The 15,766-nt window shown below is 41.7% G+C and overlaps 1 protein-coding gene and 1 long non-coding RNA gene across 13 annotated transcripts in view; one reads left to right on the top strand and one right to left on the bottom strand.

Annotated features, from left to right (window-relative positions):
- LOC116391879 (uncharacterized) overlaps positions 1-15,766 on the bottom strand; it is an 81,347-nt gene that overhangs the window by 35,588 nt on the left and 29,993 nt on the right. For 2 of the 12 annotated variants that reach the window (XR_004213291.1, XR_004213295.1), the window contains exon 1: positions 156-3,546. The exons of the other annotated variants lie outside the window; for them this stretch is intronic. This is a non-coding gene — a long non-coding RNA (uncharacterized LOC116391879). Of the gene's footprint in view, positions 1-155; positions 3,547-15,766 lie in introns of those variants that run through there. 12 annotated transcript variants of the gene reach the window in all.
- Positions 1,265-6,489, top strand: zic3 (zic family member 3 heterotaxy 1 (odd-paired homolog, Drosophila)). Its single transcript, XM_031862857.1, has 3 exons — positions 1,265-2,531; positions 3,335-3,498; positions 4,067-6,489. The coding sequence occupies exons 1-3, from the start codon at positions 1,541-1,543 to the stop codon at positions 4,247-4,249; spliced, it is 1,338 nt and encodes a 445-aa protein (XP_031718717.1). The 5' UTR covers positions 1,265-1,540; the 3' UTR covers positions 4,250-6,489.

Genomic DNA, 15,766 nt, shown 5'->3' with positions numbered 1-15,766 from the left:
CCATATGAGTAACAGGCCTCAGTCAGCAGACTGTTCACTTCAAGAAAACTAAATCCCATGCAGCCTCCACCGGATAAATATAACAACTAGATGTACACACTTCCACACAGGCCTGCCATGTGTTACTAACACCGAAAGAAGAGGAGAACACTCACCTTTTCAATCTAGAACTCTATCTCGAGGAAATGTTCTGGAGTGAATGCGGTAGGATGAGGGCGAAAGCAGAATGAAGGACTGATTTGAAGATTTTTTTTTTTTTTTGTTCTTGGTCCAGATCCCCTAAAATAAAGAATGTGAGCTCCTTCCTGGGACAGATTGAGGGGGAAAGGATGTGAAAGGCTTGGAGTTAAAAAGCGCCGCTTGAAGCACTCAGCGCGTCTCTGAACTTGATCAGATTTTATGTGTCCTGCAGCGAGTCAGCGGCAGCCCTGTGAAACTTGCTCAATGGCACGAAATTTTGGCTGAGCGAAAAAAATCTCAGGATATTACAATTACTGCCATCTTTCTTTCTGTCTTTTATTCCTCCGTCTTACACCCTATAGAGCTTTTGCAAAAAAAGAGAATACCCCCTCCCCTTTCAAGCGGCTTCAAGAAAGCCACATATTGGATCTGTGCCAAGTACATTCAAGTTTTCAGTTAATAAGAGCCAAACCGGTCACATGAAAGAGAAAATAAGACAGATAAGTCAATGACATATAAACTACCGATAGATAGATATATAGTTTTTTTTTCAAATATACAGGCCCTCTCAAGTTAAGATTGCCTTTAAAATGTATTAAACGTTTTTTAATATATTACATTTGAAAAAAAACTTTTTTTGGCAAACCAACTAATTTATGTTGCAGAATAACTTCGTTAACAACTACTGTAAAATAACAAGAGTGTTGAACGGAATATGGTTGTTAAAAACCTCCAGTAGGTATAATAGTCTGCACCGATAACATGCATCTTTATTTGTAAAACTGCTTGGGAGTTTCTTGAGGAGTGTAAATCACGTACGTCTGCATAAGACATGCGCTGCACATAACACATCCAGGATCTGCGCTAGAGTGCTCCGTTATACCTGCAAAATAATGCCTGTAAGAGCCAATCAAATGAAACCAATTGAGACGACCTGCCATCTTCAATACCAAACCGTGCCAATCACCAGAAATCTAGCCAATTAACACCCTCCGTCGCAGTCACGTGTCTGAGGGGTAGCCGAGCGCCGATTGGCTGTCGTAGCTCTGCCTCCCGAGTTCATTTATGTTCTGGGAGTGAGTGATTGACTTTATCAGTCCAAGGACATCATCCGCCTGGAAAGGGGGGGAAGTTTGATCCGCTTTCTCACGGATCGCAGTCAACGGGAGTTTTTTTTCTCTCCCAACTCTTTACGCATAGGATTTTTCCCGTTTTGGCTCCGTTTGTTTTTTATTTTAGGATTTCTTTCGACAAAACGTGGTAAATCTCGGCGCGGTGTCTGCAGCTTGCGCGCTCCGCTACACTGGATTTTAATTTTATTTTCTGTTTTCTTCCCGTCTCCTAAGTTTGCTTCAAGCTCATGACTATGCTTCTTGATAGCGGTCCGCAGTTTGCATCGTTAGGAGTGGGGGGTTTCGGGACACCGCGGCACCACGAAATCGGGAACAGAGACCCAGGTCTGGGACTGAATCCCTTCTCCGATTCCTCCCACTCCGCGGCTTTCAAAATTAGCCCCGTGGCTCACGATATAGCCTCCAGCCAGACGTCAGCTTTCACCCCACAAGCCACTGGATATGCAGCTGCCCTGGGACACACTCACGGCGGGCAGGTGGGCTCGTACGGCGGGGGAGCGTTCAATTCAACACGGGACTTTCTCTTCCGGAACCGGGGTGTCGGAGAGTCCACAGCGCCGGGCGCCCAGCATGGGATCTTTGCAGCTTCGGCGGGGAGCCTCCACGGGCCGCCGGGGATCACCGATAACCCCGGACATCTGTTGTTTCCAGGACTTCACGACCAGGGGGTGAGCCACGCTTCACCGAGCGGACACGTAGTTAACAGCCAAATGCATCTTGGCTTGCGCGGGGACATTTTCGGAAGACCCGATCCGTACCGTCCGGTCGCGAGCCCTCGGACGGACCCCTACGGCACGCAGCTCCACAACTACAGCCATCCTATCAACATGAACATGGGGATGAATGTGCCGACACACCACGGTCCGGGGGCCTTCTTTAGATACATGAGGCAACCGATTAAACAAGAATTGTCCTGCAAATGGATTGACGAGAACCAGATGAACAGACCCAAAAAGACGTGCGAGAGGACTTTCAGCACCATGCACGAGATGGTCACTCATGTGTCCATGGAGCACGTCGGCGGCCCCGAGCAGAGCAACCACATCTGCTTTTGGGAGGACTGCCCGAGAGAAGGGAAATCTTTTAAGGCCAAGTACAAACTCGTCAACCATATCCGTGTGCACACGGGCGAGAAACCGTTCCCGTGCCCGTTCCCCGGATGTGGGAAAATATTCGCCAGATCGGAGAATTTGAAAATCCACAAAAGAACGCATACAGGTAAGGCACGGACGATATCGCGGCACCGCGTGCGTAAAACTACATTTAATAAGCGAAAGCTATTCTGAATTAGAAATTGTGTGTATGTTTCAGAGTGCTCCGGAAAAAAATATGTTGATGTTTACAAGAACATGAATCTGAGAACTTAGGCCCACTTTACCGTGGTGAACAGTTCCCAAATTGTTTCTTAGTGTAGTTTATTCTGTATCATTTCTACATACAGCTATAAATGGCTCAATAATGCAGACAAAATGTGGTTCTGTTGAGCAACTCTGTGCGTTACCCCCTCAGTAATTATTGTAGCTTTCATGCTACGAAGATCTGTGCGACATATAAAAGACACAGGCTACTTTTACTCACTTGATGAAGTTAAGGCGTTTTCATCTGCGTCGGGCTATTAAAAGTGTTGTGCTTTCTGGACGCCATGTAGAATTATAAAGGAGCAGTGACTGGCTGCGTTTAGAATTGTCGTCCTCGCTCACACGTCACGTTTAGTGCAGAAGATGCCCTGTTGATTCAGTGTTTACTATTACGAGCAGACGCACAGAGCAGGCCAGCGGTAGCATGAAGAAGCAGGCCTCTTGAATAAATAAAGCCTGACAGAGCAGAGTGTAGTAGTGGAGCTGTATCCATGTCGCCCCGAAAATGTAGGTTATACTCTCGTTATATAACAGGCTGCAGACAATTTACATCTCCGGGCTTCGGCTTTTTTTGTTTTGTTTTACAGGTGGTGTTACAATGGGAGTTTGTTTGTGCGGGTCATTGAGGTAATTCACGGTCTGTGTGTGTGTTTAATCCTGCAGGTGAGAAGCCGTTTAAGTGTGAATTTGATGGCTGTGACAGACGCTTCGCCAACAGCAGCGACAGGAAAAAGCACATGCATGTGCACACATCAGACAAGCCATACATCTGCAAAGTGTGCGACAAGTCATACACACACCCCAGCTCTCTCAGGAAACACATGAAGGTAATTAACGTCTTCATTACTCCTTAAAGACATTAACACACACATACACCCCCCCCCCCTCCCCTCCCCCCCTCTACTGCCACAGACAGGGACTATCACACTTCAGGCACTGTCACCCTGCTTAAGATCTATGTTGGTTACACTTTAACTCTAAATTAAACGATTGAAACATATCAGTGAACGAATCGTGAATATTCCACGTCTGTCACTCTTTGATCCACAGCTTCAAGCCTTTTCGCCTTATTAAAAGTAACCTGTGTAGAGAAAACGTTTAAATGTGCTCTCATCATTGCCATTTTTTAAAATCACATACTTTTAAAAGAAACTACATTTTAAGGCGCACATTACTGGCGCATAGATGTGGATATGTTTTGCATTGTGGAAGTTGCCGTGCCTGTTTCAAGTTGGCTGTGTGTTTACTGTTAAAAGTAGCTCAATAACATCCAGAGTTAATCCGCATTTAAGTCCAACACACTTCTACCGAGTCACTTTAAAAGCACTGTCGGAGCATAAATGAATAGCATACGTTTGCCTGAGTGATTCATTATTTTCTCTTGTTTTTTTGCAGGTACATGAGTCTCAAGGATCTGAATCGTCTCCAGCAGCAAGCTCTGGATACGAGTCGTCCACACCGCCAGTGCTGGTCTCAGCCAACACTGAAGATCCGACAAAAACACCACCGTTAGCCGTACAGAACTCGTCTGGCCACAGCGAAGGACTGGCACCCAACTTTAATGAATGGTACGTTTGAAGTCAGAAGAACAAACCCTCTCTCAATGTGGACCACAGGGTTGAAGATTAACGAGGATAAAAAAAAAACCTTAAACACTATTCCTGTCCTCTTCACAGACATTCATACACACACCTACACACTCTCTCTCTCCCTCTCACACACACACACACACACACACACACACACACGGGATTGGGACAACAACAACAACAGGAGATGAGAGCAAAAGCCAGCATAAGCAGGCCATGTCCGTTCTCAGGATCACGAAATTTGACTTGTATTCCGCAGTTTTGAGGAAATCAAATAAAAATCACGAATAAATAAAACGTAATACTTTCTCAGTACAAATAAATGTTTTTTTATCTTTTAGTTTACAGAAAAAAATGTTTTATTTTTCATTTTATGTATTTTCTCAAATTTTTATTTAAAAAAAAGAATAAAAAGGAAGATTATTTCACGCTGTTTTATATGACGGTGACGCGCTATTGTCGCCTCTTCAATTGATTGTTGGAACTTCAAACAGTCTTAAGAAACGTGCCAAAGTCTTTGTCATGAACTTGAACACAGAAAAAAAAAATCCTAAATAAATATTATACTCGTGAATGTATTTCCTTGTTTGATGGGGTCGAATCTATTGTCAACGTCCGTTTTCAGGTGGAGAAATGTGGTATTAGGTTACGATTGTTACCGTTGAATATAACGTTGCCTTTTGTTAATACCGTTGTAAATACATATCCATGATGCCATATTTATCAATTTGTAATTTAATTATGGGTATAAGTTCTGAAACTTAAATGATATTTATGGAAATGTTTTCTAACAGGAACTGTACAGTTTTGGTCATAACCAGCTTAACATTGAACAAATGATAAACTCTAAAGCTCCAACATCGCGATTGTATCCTTCTGTTTTCTTTTTCTTTTTAACCAATAGGCCTATATGTGTCTTATTTGGATCGAAGAAATCATCTATATGAATATTATGGATTTGTCTATATATAATGCAGATATTTCCGTCACTTTTATTTTCTTTATGAGACCATTGACATGTAAATCATTGACGTTGTAGAACTGAGTTCAGTTGAGCTGAGAAGCTATAAAACGGTTCTGTTGATATCTTTATTTTTGGTTAAATTTAAACCTTTTTGTGTATTTTACGTTCATAGAATCAGAAATAGATGTCAATTCGTAGCATAAACTCAGTACTGGAAAAAAAAAGAATAAACCCATCAGCCTATTGCACTCCTATACAGGTCTTAGACGAGTGTGTGAAGTTCATGATTTCCAAATCAAGGTGACAGCATTTTGAGTATTTCAAATTCGGGTCAAGCACCCAAATATATGCGCCAATATGGCACTCTTTATAGTTCCAGCAATGTCTTTGTGCAAGTATGTTTAAATGTGTGCATCGGCAACAATGGAACTGTCACAACACAGTATCTTCAAAAATAAAAAAAAGTTTTTTTGTCTGTCAGCTTGCATTGTTTTAAATGTAATTCTTCTGTGAAACTAAGCGTGTTATTTGTTGTGGTGTTGCATATAGAGCAGTTTGATTACACATTTGCTTGTTTTGTGTGAATAACTTGTCAAGATGACATTTTTGTGTTTAACAAAATTTAGTGGAAGGAATTCTAGATCTATGTGGGTTGGGGGGAGGGGGGAGAATACGTTCAGTGGCATAAAGAGTTACAGCATTGCATTGTAACCTATTCTCAAGAATTAAATATTATGCATACACAAAGTATATTGTACTCATACGAGAACAATTTCAGACCACCAGCACTACTTTTAAAATAAAATGTAAAAAACGGTACCTCGTGACAGTGATATATGAAATAAGTTTATTTAAATAATTTAAGGAATATATGTTTTATATGCTATTTTCTATACCTTAATTTAAATGAAGTACTTTTTCTTATTCCCACCACCTTTCTGCCCCATGTCCAGAGGTCAGCGAAAAATACCTGATGTATAAACACAGCTAGAATGTGATGTAACACTTTCTGAGAGAAATGGGTCGCACTCCAAGTTATTCCTGAAGAGCAAAATGTTTTACTGATGAACTGTGTCACTGTGCCACATTGAGGCAAACCATGTTACAACAGCAGGCCTATGCGTTAGCCTATTTAGCTACCAGAGGCAAAGATTCCTTGTACTTTTTAGGCTACTGTATGTTGGTTGATTTGTTTTACCAACTGTTTATGAAGAAATGTGAACGGAAATTTTGACTGAAATTAAAAAAACCATTATGAAAATCGATTCTCAGACTGCCACGTTGATTATTATCACCCTGTTGTGCTTCCTGCATCTTTATGCATATAGCCGACACTGTTGGCCATGCTGTTTGTATCAGACTAGTAGGAGTCACTTGAACTTGACACTGATTAAGGCGCCATCTTAGTATCTTGGCTGTGTGTGTGTGTGTGTGTGTGTGTGTGTGTGTGTGTGTGTGTGTGTACGTGTGTATGGGAATATTGGGGGGAGCAGGTTAGAGAACGTCTTGGCAGAGAGTGGGGGGTTTAGATGGGGATGTGGGTCATCAGTATATGCCTGCAAAAGTTCTCCATGCAAAGTATTTTTTTTGAATTATCCTCAAATTAGCGTTTACAAATAATAATCCTAACATGCAGACTGGAACACGGGCAACTGAGGACACTGCGTGACCGTGAAAGTGGAGTGGGACTCGTTGCCAAAAGTGGCGCTGTCTCATCGTCTCCCACTACCCGATTAACAAGGAACCGCTTCATAAAAACAACCAAAGGAGTTACCACACATCAATGGACGCCATAATAAGCATTTAAACGGCGAAAAAAATCAGTTTGAATAACAACAAGGGCATGCTCTGCATCTCTAATATTACACAGTGTCATTAACCCAACGGTTTATAAAGCCATACCCGCTTGAATGCAGGACGAAAAAAAAACTACACGCTCAGTATAATTTGAAAGACTGCTGTAAAGAGAATACTTTACGTATCTCTAAAGCAGAGGAGCTATTTTAAATCAACCCCCACAAGGTGCCTCAAACCAACGTACACATCCCCCAATATCCCTTAGATTTGGGAATATTGATTCAAATTCTGTTCATGACTTTCGCGCAAGCGCAACCTTTTGCATTCTGTTTGATTTCATTTATTTCAACCCCCTCTTCGCTCCCCTCTTCTTCACCACCACCCCTCCCTCCTCCTCCTCCTCCTCCTCACACGGCTCGTCTAGTCGCACATTTTAAGTTCCCCCTCTCAGACACCGTGACGTCAAATAACTGAGACCCGGCTTCCTCCGAAACACGGCGGGCTCACATGGAGGCTGCACTTTTACGCATACATCTGATGTGTGCTAAACCGAAAGGTGGCTGCGCTCTGACCTGCAGTAGGTGATCACCATGAGGGAAGGAGCCAAATATGATATGAAATAAATCAAACGTTAACATTTTCACATCTTGACATGGTTCATATGCGTTTCTCTTTGCCATCACATCAGATTAGATCAGTCGTTAACATATAAAAGCGAGCGCATCAATTCAACAAATAAAACATTGTTTACTGATTTGAAGGTGTTTACTCTCCACCAGCAACAGCCCGTGTTATTTCCCACCATGCTCTTGCTTTATGCTGACGTCGAATACAAGTCATCGTTTCCAGATATGAGAAACTAGAGCAGGCGATTCAATCCAGGAGAGAAAAAAAAAACATGAAAGGCTTCTTTCTGGTGGGTTCTCAATGGATTATAGAGCAGTGACGGTCACGTGGATGCAGTTGTGTAAAGACTGGCAGCTGTATGCCCCTATGCAGCACACTGAAACTGGCTCTGAATAACGGTAGCGCTCCATTCATGTCAAGTTATCTTACGGATTGCTATACTGGGCTGCGATATGCGGACTCGGAGGATGGCAGCGTGTAGCAGCTCATAATCTCTCTTTGCCTATAGGGTGTGCTTGTAGAATCCGAAGGCGGAAGGGAGCTGAGGCTGTTTGGGGGAGTGCGGTTTGTATTTCAGGAAATAGGATCGAGTTGTAGCTACTCGTGGCTCGCGCCCGTCGCTGAAGTTTGATATCGGATTGATTGGTCAACCCCTTCTAGCCTCCTCCGTGTCCTCAGTCGTAGAGTATTTGCTGGCTAAGCGGGAGAGCGCGCTCTAAGAGGATAAACGGACACAAGCAGGTCCCCGACGCCTTTTGTCACGCAACGTAGACTGTGATCTTAATAAACCCAGTGGCTAATTTATCACTCAAATAATTTAGCAGGCTAATTATTAGACGCAACACGCACAGACTGTATCTCAATGCACTCAAAAGTACATGTGAATAAGTTACAGCAGCACATTTGAGGTTTTTTTTGTGCACTATTACAGCTTTACAGTGAGAGAGGCTGTGCAGGTCGCGGAGTCTTGCTCAAGGGCACTTCAGCAGGGCACTTGGCCCTTGCTCCGAGAGACATTTTGATTATGGGACGGCCCTTACGCATCAGCATGACCAAACTCTGCTGTGTGCACAGGATGTTCGGATTTCCTCACTGCTCTAAATAGACACGATGCTGCCAAAAAGGAATCATCATGAATTAATTCAGTCATCGGAGAATGTGTGTGAAATGCACCATTTATCTATCCCCATATGGCAACAGAACAACTTAACATAGTGGATTACCGTCGATATTTATGGAAGATCGTTTCTTTAATCAAGACATTAAGCCTGCACGGGTAACTACAATGTTTTGTCACTGAACGCACCATGACAATCAGATTGAATTTAGATGGATTTGTAACATCATAAGGGGAAATATGTATTGATAAACAAGTAATTGCATAAGAGCTAGCACACATCTGATAATTACTTTAACTAGGGCTTCCATTTGCGCGGAAGTTGATGCCAATTATCGATGCTTATTTCACCTCCAGCTGGGTGTTGAATATGCATTCACAAAGTACCTTAATCCACGGTGAGTCTTTACATCTGAACGTGTTTCATGGCCTTTGTGATGCAGACTGATTAACACAATGGCTTTGTCTTTGAGTTCAATTATTCTTCAATTGACTCCTGAGAGACATTCACATACCCCATCATACTGTTAACTGTAGCCTGCAGGCATTTCTGCTCGCGAGGAAATGGGTGAAAGTTGTCGGACAATTGTCAAACATTATAAAATGATATGCAGTTAGTAAATGAGTTCAGTTCCTCAAGTATTTATACTTTGACAGAAGAAAACCTGATGAAATGTCTTGTATACAGAGCTGTCGAATTCATTGTTTCCGTTAGTGACGAAATGTGCACAATAAATACAAAATATAATAGGGAGGGGCCATCATTTACAGCCCCTAATAACACACAAGACATCGCAGCTCTCCAGTGGTATTTCTGCTGTGCTATGAGCTGAAAGACAAACTATTAGGGTGTCCAACAGGACACGGCTTTAATTCCCCAACATCTGGCGGGGTGTCAGAAACTTGATGAATTCCTTATCAGAGCAGGCGCAGGAATAAACGCTAATAGGTCCCCGGAGCGAAGGCTCCGGGAAAACGCTCATTCAGCAAAGCAGATGTTCGGCAATTGTGCTGTGCGTTTGTCTTTTGACAGATATATTTTCAACACTTTTGAGAGGTGGTAAACGGGTAAATGAGCAATTGACATCCCTTTAATGGGCCGTTGCTCCGACCTGAACGCTGCGGTAGTGGCGCTTCCCCCCACAAAACCGGCGCAATAACAAGAAGTCCTCTGAGGACCGAAGAGTATAGTTTTATGAATCACTGAACTGCAGGCTATTGGAGAAGGGGTAATGTGTTGAGGTTTACATTGTTAAACAATGAGTAGGCTACCCTAAACTGTCAGCATCTGCAATCAAATCTTTAATTAAAACCCATAGCACAACTGTCTCTTTGGCAAAGTCAATAAAAAAGTTGCTTTTGTTTGAGATTGCTTGAATGGCGTGATTCAGCACTTCAGCAAGCTTTTCACCTGAGAGTCGCCCTCATCCCGGGACAGCCTCCACCTCACAGGACGGGTTCTCCCCTGAGGGGACGGACAGCAGCGCTCACATATTCATCAGCCTTTCAAAATAAAGGGGACAATGCTCGTTAATGTCCCCTTTTCTAGAGACAATGAATTAGAATTGGAGAGCGTCTTCCCATTATTTAAGGACTTCATTCATAGCCTCTCGTGGTGCTTTTTTCGCGCTTGCGCAATGCTCCGAGTTCTACAAAGCTCCGGGTTGGGTATACTGCACCATCGGGGAATGTAAGGAACGCACATGTGTTTTAATATCAAGATACACATGTTGCACAGTGGTGGCGCACAATGCTAGTTCCCGCAATATGACAGGCAGGTGGATGGATGGAAGTAAATATCAAGCGCATGAATGAACAACCAATAAATAAATAATATATAGCATTTCTTCCCCCTCAAAAAATAAAAACCTGTCACAGCTACATTGACAAACAAAAGTAGCCCATATCTCTTGCACAATTCCGTTTTTGTGCCCCAGAAATGCCAATCATCACGGAAAAAGGCGAGCTCTGGTTGCATAATGTTTGCGCAATCTTTAATCCGTTATGGATATGCAAGAGGCAGGGATACTATGAATAACAATCCGCTTGATCCTGCCACAGCCTCAGCACGAGCGATTCCTGGCAACAAAAACAGAAAGAAACAATGAAAGATAATTTATCTTAAAGTTTTTTTCTATAACTCTCTAATCAGGCAGGTGGTGGGGGACTGATCCGCATTAGTTTACTGGTTTATTTATTTATAGGAATAGAATTCAGTCACATTTAGAGTGACAATGATCTTTGTAATGTAAATTTACGGGACACATGTTTTAAAACAAAAATGGTCACACTGACATTAGAGGGCATACATAAGCATACCAGATATTTTTTGATTAGTTTGTTATATGCTTATTTCCACTTTATTTTAATTCACCTCTACATCACTCTCTCCATTCCTTATTAATAACACTCATCAAATGGAATAGACAGATTCAACATTGCCGGCTGTTAACCAACTTCTCCAAGAACACTGAAGTAATTATTTCCCAAAAGATTAACAGTTCTGAAAGATGAACAGACCTGTTATGATTCAGACTAACTAATGGTGCTATATTGGCACCTTCTGTGAGACTAAATATTCTAATATCCACGCATGCATGATCAACTTTTCCAAGAGCTGCCTTGTGCAAAACACATGCAGACACACTTCTTGCACAGCATTTGCTCAGAAAAGGACATTTTAAGGATGGTCAAAATAAAGTAAAATGATGTATGCATCTTTACTTTCCTATAAGTAAAAAAATAAAAAGACGTAAAAAATATATCTAGCTATTGATGACACATTTACTTTATATGACTGCTGGGCCACTTTGACCTTAAAAATACATGTCAAATATAAGTACAATCCAGCGATACTGAAAAGCAACACACGGCCTCTTTAAATAATTGTCTTTTGTTTTCATTTCCTAGTTCAATTTGAAAAGTTCTCCGTGTTCCTCTGTAACTTAAAGAATCACAGAAAAAGAAGAATTTCAAAGAAACGAGAAGTGTCCATTTGTGCATTTTCAGCATTTTTCGAGGAGATTACCGAAGCTATAGGAGCCACTTAAGAAATATTTCTGTTTGTGTTAACATCTGTGGTACATGGCCACAGGTCCCATTGTAAGGATGACTATGAGTAGAGAGAGGAAGCATGACACATAATAGCAAACAGGAGCCTGAATCTGCCACAACAACAACAAAGCAGCCTGGATTTTCCATATGTTGTACTCCATGATGAGGGTGATATAGGTGTGTTTGGATGACTGGGCCTCTCAGGAAGGGACAGGGCTTGTGGACGAGTGGTGGTGGGGGTTCTGCTGCTAAAACAGAGTGATATTCAACAGCTGTGTTATACAGGTTTTCAACAGCCATAATAAAAAGTGTTAGACATAGCACCAGTTATTTTCTTCCCACTTTTCCTCTAATCTAACTCAGCTCTCCCACTGAGCCTTTTGGCCCAAACTGTGTACCAGCGGCTCATACTTTCACAGCATTAGACATACTATTGCTCCGTGGTTTCTTTGGGTATTTTCACAGTTCCGTCTTCAGCTAGACCAACAGAGAAGAGTCAGATATTTTCTCCCCGAGAATAATCAACAATCACCTCCATCGTGATGGGAAACAATGCAGCGTGATTGCACATCTTCAACTTTGTGCCATACTCACTGGACAGTACAGATGTTCCTTTTTTTTTTTTCTTCTTTCTTTCCATTAATGGTCACCATCCTGGGATAATAATAGGCCAGCAGGGTTTGGAGAGGGAGGAGAAAAGGGAACAGGTAGGAGGGCCTGGTGAAGGGAGGGGGGCTGGGAAAGCCAGGTGCTAGAAATTGGCAGGCGATTGCCAAAGCGACCTCATGCCAGGATAATGCATGGGGCTATAGGTGTCCCCCAAGCCAATCCCAACCCACATGCTGATAGCTTTTCAATGCCTGTGGGACAATCTTTCCAATAATTGCTTTTCCTGTTTCAATTCTGCTCTGAGGGCCAGTAACAAAAGAGAAGGGACTTTGTTTCTCACAAGCAAAGCAATAATGCGTGTGTAGTATTTGGAGCTTTTCCTAAGTCACCATATAGTTCTAAATACAATTTATCTTACTGTGTGTCCTGTAAAACACCATAAGCAGTGGTTTTGAAATTGAAATAAAGAGAGTGTGGTGGTTTCAAAGTTTGTGCACGGTCGTGTGATTGGCAGATCTCTCCTTAATATATTGCAGATTTCCCTACAGGAGACCTTTGGACGTTGTAACTTATCTCCTGTTTGTTAAAAAGTAACATAGCTAAATATTTTCATTTGCATCTCTGAGACACCCTATCCATCCTCTGCTATGATGACTGATGACATATTGCTCTCCTGGTGGAGGGAGTGAAGCTCAGCGGGCATGGCAGAAACCTAAAACCTCTCTTCACAGTTCACCCAAAACGTCCCAAGGCAAAGGGAAGTTTAACTTGTTGCTCTGACAAAAGGATTCATTTTTATAAAGTTTGTTTCTTCCTTCTTTTCCTAATAAGCTATTCCCCTTTCATCTTTTTTTAAATCTTTTTTTCAGCACCCATGTGCCTAACTTCTATATGGTAAATACATTTACTAATAAAAATACTATACTAAGCAGACAAACTATTGTCAATATTAATACTGTTATTCTGAAGTTGATATGGCATTATCATATTATTAATATCGTTGTTGTAATTATTAATATTATCAGATGTTTGTAAAATCCTGCCGACTTCAACTTATTATTTTTTTGTTTGTTCATTTAATGGTTTGATGTAGCGCATTCAAAGTTAAAAGAAACCTACAAGGCCTCGATTCTCTGCAGTAACCTTCCTCTTGCCGAACCCCAAAATAACAGAAAAAGAAAACGTGAGCATGCACTTCTAATTATTACCGACCCACTTGTCTTGTCCTTGAAAAGGTTTGTGCGCAATGAAGTCAAGGAAACAGAGTTCAATCAAAACAGAGCCAGTTTCTATGGAGGGGAACTCTTTAAGCAATGTCCGGTGCAGCGGGGAGGGAAACCCTCTAATTAAAAGGAACTGTTAAATAAGTTGAATTAATAACCGTGGCGCCTCGGAAGAAACGAAATTCAGCCGACCTCTTTCTCAGGACAAAAAATATCAAACCCATAATCAGCTCTTTAATTTGTAAGAGCAGACTCATTCGTGTTTTTTGTTCTGTAGTGAATCGTTTCAGCGCGATGCTTTTTTTTTTTCTCTAATGAATAATAGAGCCAAATAAAGAAAACACGTAATTTAGAAAAATGATTCTTGTAAATAAAACAAAAGGGCGAGGGGCTATAACTCAAGCTGTGGTGTGGGTCAGGATACAGTTTAATACTGAGAAACGTTACCACGCAGGCAGTTTGTTTTCATTTTTGCGGAGCATCAATAATGTAGAACCTCGCCTGTCTGTCACTTACATTTAATATGCCGTCGTTCATGCATTAGAAATGACGGTGGTGGAAAAAAAAAAAAAAAAGGGGGATATTATAAGACGCGACATTTGGGAACTGCGGCTCAACCTTCAACGACCAAGTTCACACCTTGAGAAGAGATAAAGAACAAGACCACTTTAAAAAACGTTCTTTTGACATGAATAAATAAGTGAACGAACTTTTCTAGACAGTTTTTCAGAGAGCTGATCTTAAAACAGTGTCGTTTCAGTAGTAAAATAACTCAAATCTGCAGGTTTATGAAGTGGAGCAAAACCTCATCTCAAGCGTTTTACAGTCAAGTTTATGTGGTCGCGCTCTCCCCTCACTGTGTGATACAGTTGGTATTCTGTTGAAATTGGCAACAGTGTGCCAGACCCAGACCTGGTTTAATTTACCTTGTCTTGGGAATGATTTCTCTGTATTACCTAAATAAGGTGGAATCTGGGGCATGCAGAGTCTCTACTGCTTGTCGGAACAAGTGAAGTGTGAAATTGCAACACCAGACAGCCAGGATAATAGCTCAGAAGGGGGCTAATGTCCCTGCTACACTCACAGAACATTTCTATAATGACCGAATTAAAAACAAAAAGAGGAGGGGGGGGGGGAGGGGGGAGTATAGATTTATGCTATAGTCAGTTTTTTTCCCTTTATTCCTGTCTTGATCTGTGCTTTGGCTTTCTGGAGGTGCATTTGTCCTGTTCAGATAAATCTGTGTAACTATATTTAGATCCAACATGCTGTTTGTAAAATGCAAATATGTGAGCATATTCCCTGGCTCTTATTTGGGCCCCTTTAGGACCCTCATCTCTCACTCTACTCTGTCAAAGGTGGACCAGTTGGAAGAATTAATATAATATATTAATATAAGGGCTGTTTCTGCTCCATCGTCTCTTACAAAGACACTCAGTCACACATGACTACGACTACAGAGATGCACTCTCAAACTCTGTCAAACCTTCTCTGTCCGTCCTTGTAACACACACGCACACAGGCACACAGGCACACACACACACACATTACATGGGGATTATTGAGACATGGTTCTGTTCTGAGAGAGATGTCACCAGCAGGGCCCGATTTGCCAGGCTTTACTATACCTAAATTCGGTTGGTAATTCGTCTGCTTTTAGATCATTCCAAATAGCCCCCCAAATCCCTTTTTTAACACTCCCACTGGTGCTAAACCTAATCTTTCCTCTGACTGGGGTCACCGTACTGGTGGTCTTAGCTTTCCAGCCACTGGACCAACTCCTACCAACTTAGTCAACAGTTTGTCTCACATCAAAGCACACATCTGACACAAGCAGTGCTTTTTTTCTTTCCATACATCTATTAACAAAGCAGTGTGGAGCAGCGTCAACGGGGCAGGGATCAGGTAGATCAGGGTGACAACAAACTAACAGTAAAATAATAATAAAAGCTAAAAGCCGGTCCAGGATTAGCTTAATCAAAAGAATAAAGGAAGAAAAACTGTGGAAAATCAATAAAAAAGTTAATAAACTTGTAGTGTATGTAGCCAGAACATACACTCATAGGAAAGTCAAAGTAATGCTTCTGTTAAGGATGTTGTTCTGGAGATGTAAAA

The sequence above is a fragment of the Anarrhichthys ocellatus genome, unplaced genomic scaffold, assembly GCF_004355925.1.
Source record: "Anarrhichthys ocellatus isolate YVR2014 unplaced genomic scaffold, GSC_Weel_1.0 scaffold27, whole genome shotgun sequence".
NCBI lineage: Eukaryota > Metazoa > Chordata > Actinopteri > Perciformes > Anarhichadidae > Anarrhichthys > Anarrhichthys ocellatus.
Note: the sequence above shows the minus strand (reverse complement) of the source record. Positions and strands in the feature narration are given on the sequence as shown.

Excerpts from the sequence above, each read along its gene's own strand:
- zic3 (XM_031862857.1), top strand. The coding sequence starts at position 1,541 with ATGACTATGCTTCTTGATAGCGGTCCGCAGTTTGCATCGTTAGGAGTG. Across the intron at positions 2,532-3,334 it reads CCACAAAAGAACGCATACAG|GTGAGAAGCCGTTTAAGTGT; the intron begins GTAAGGCACGGA and ends TTAATCCTGCAG. Across the intron at positions 3,499-4,066 it reads CTCTCAGGAAACACATGAAG|GTACATGAGTCTCAAGGATC; the intron begins GTAATTAACGTC and ends GTTTTTTTGCAG.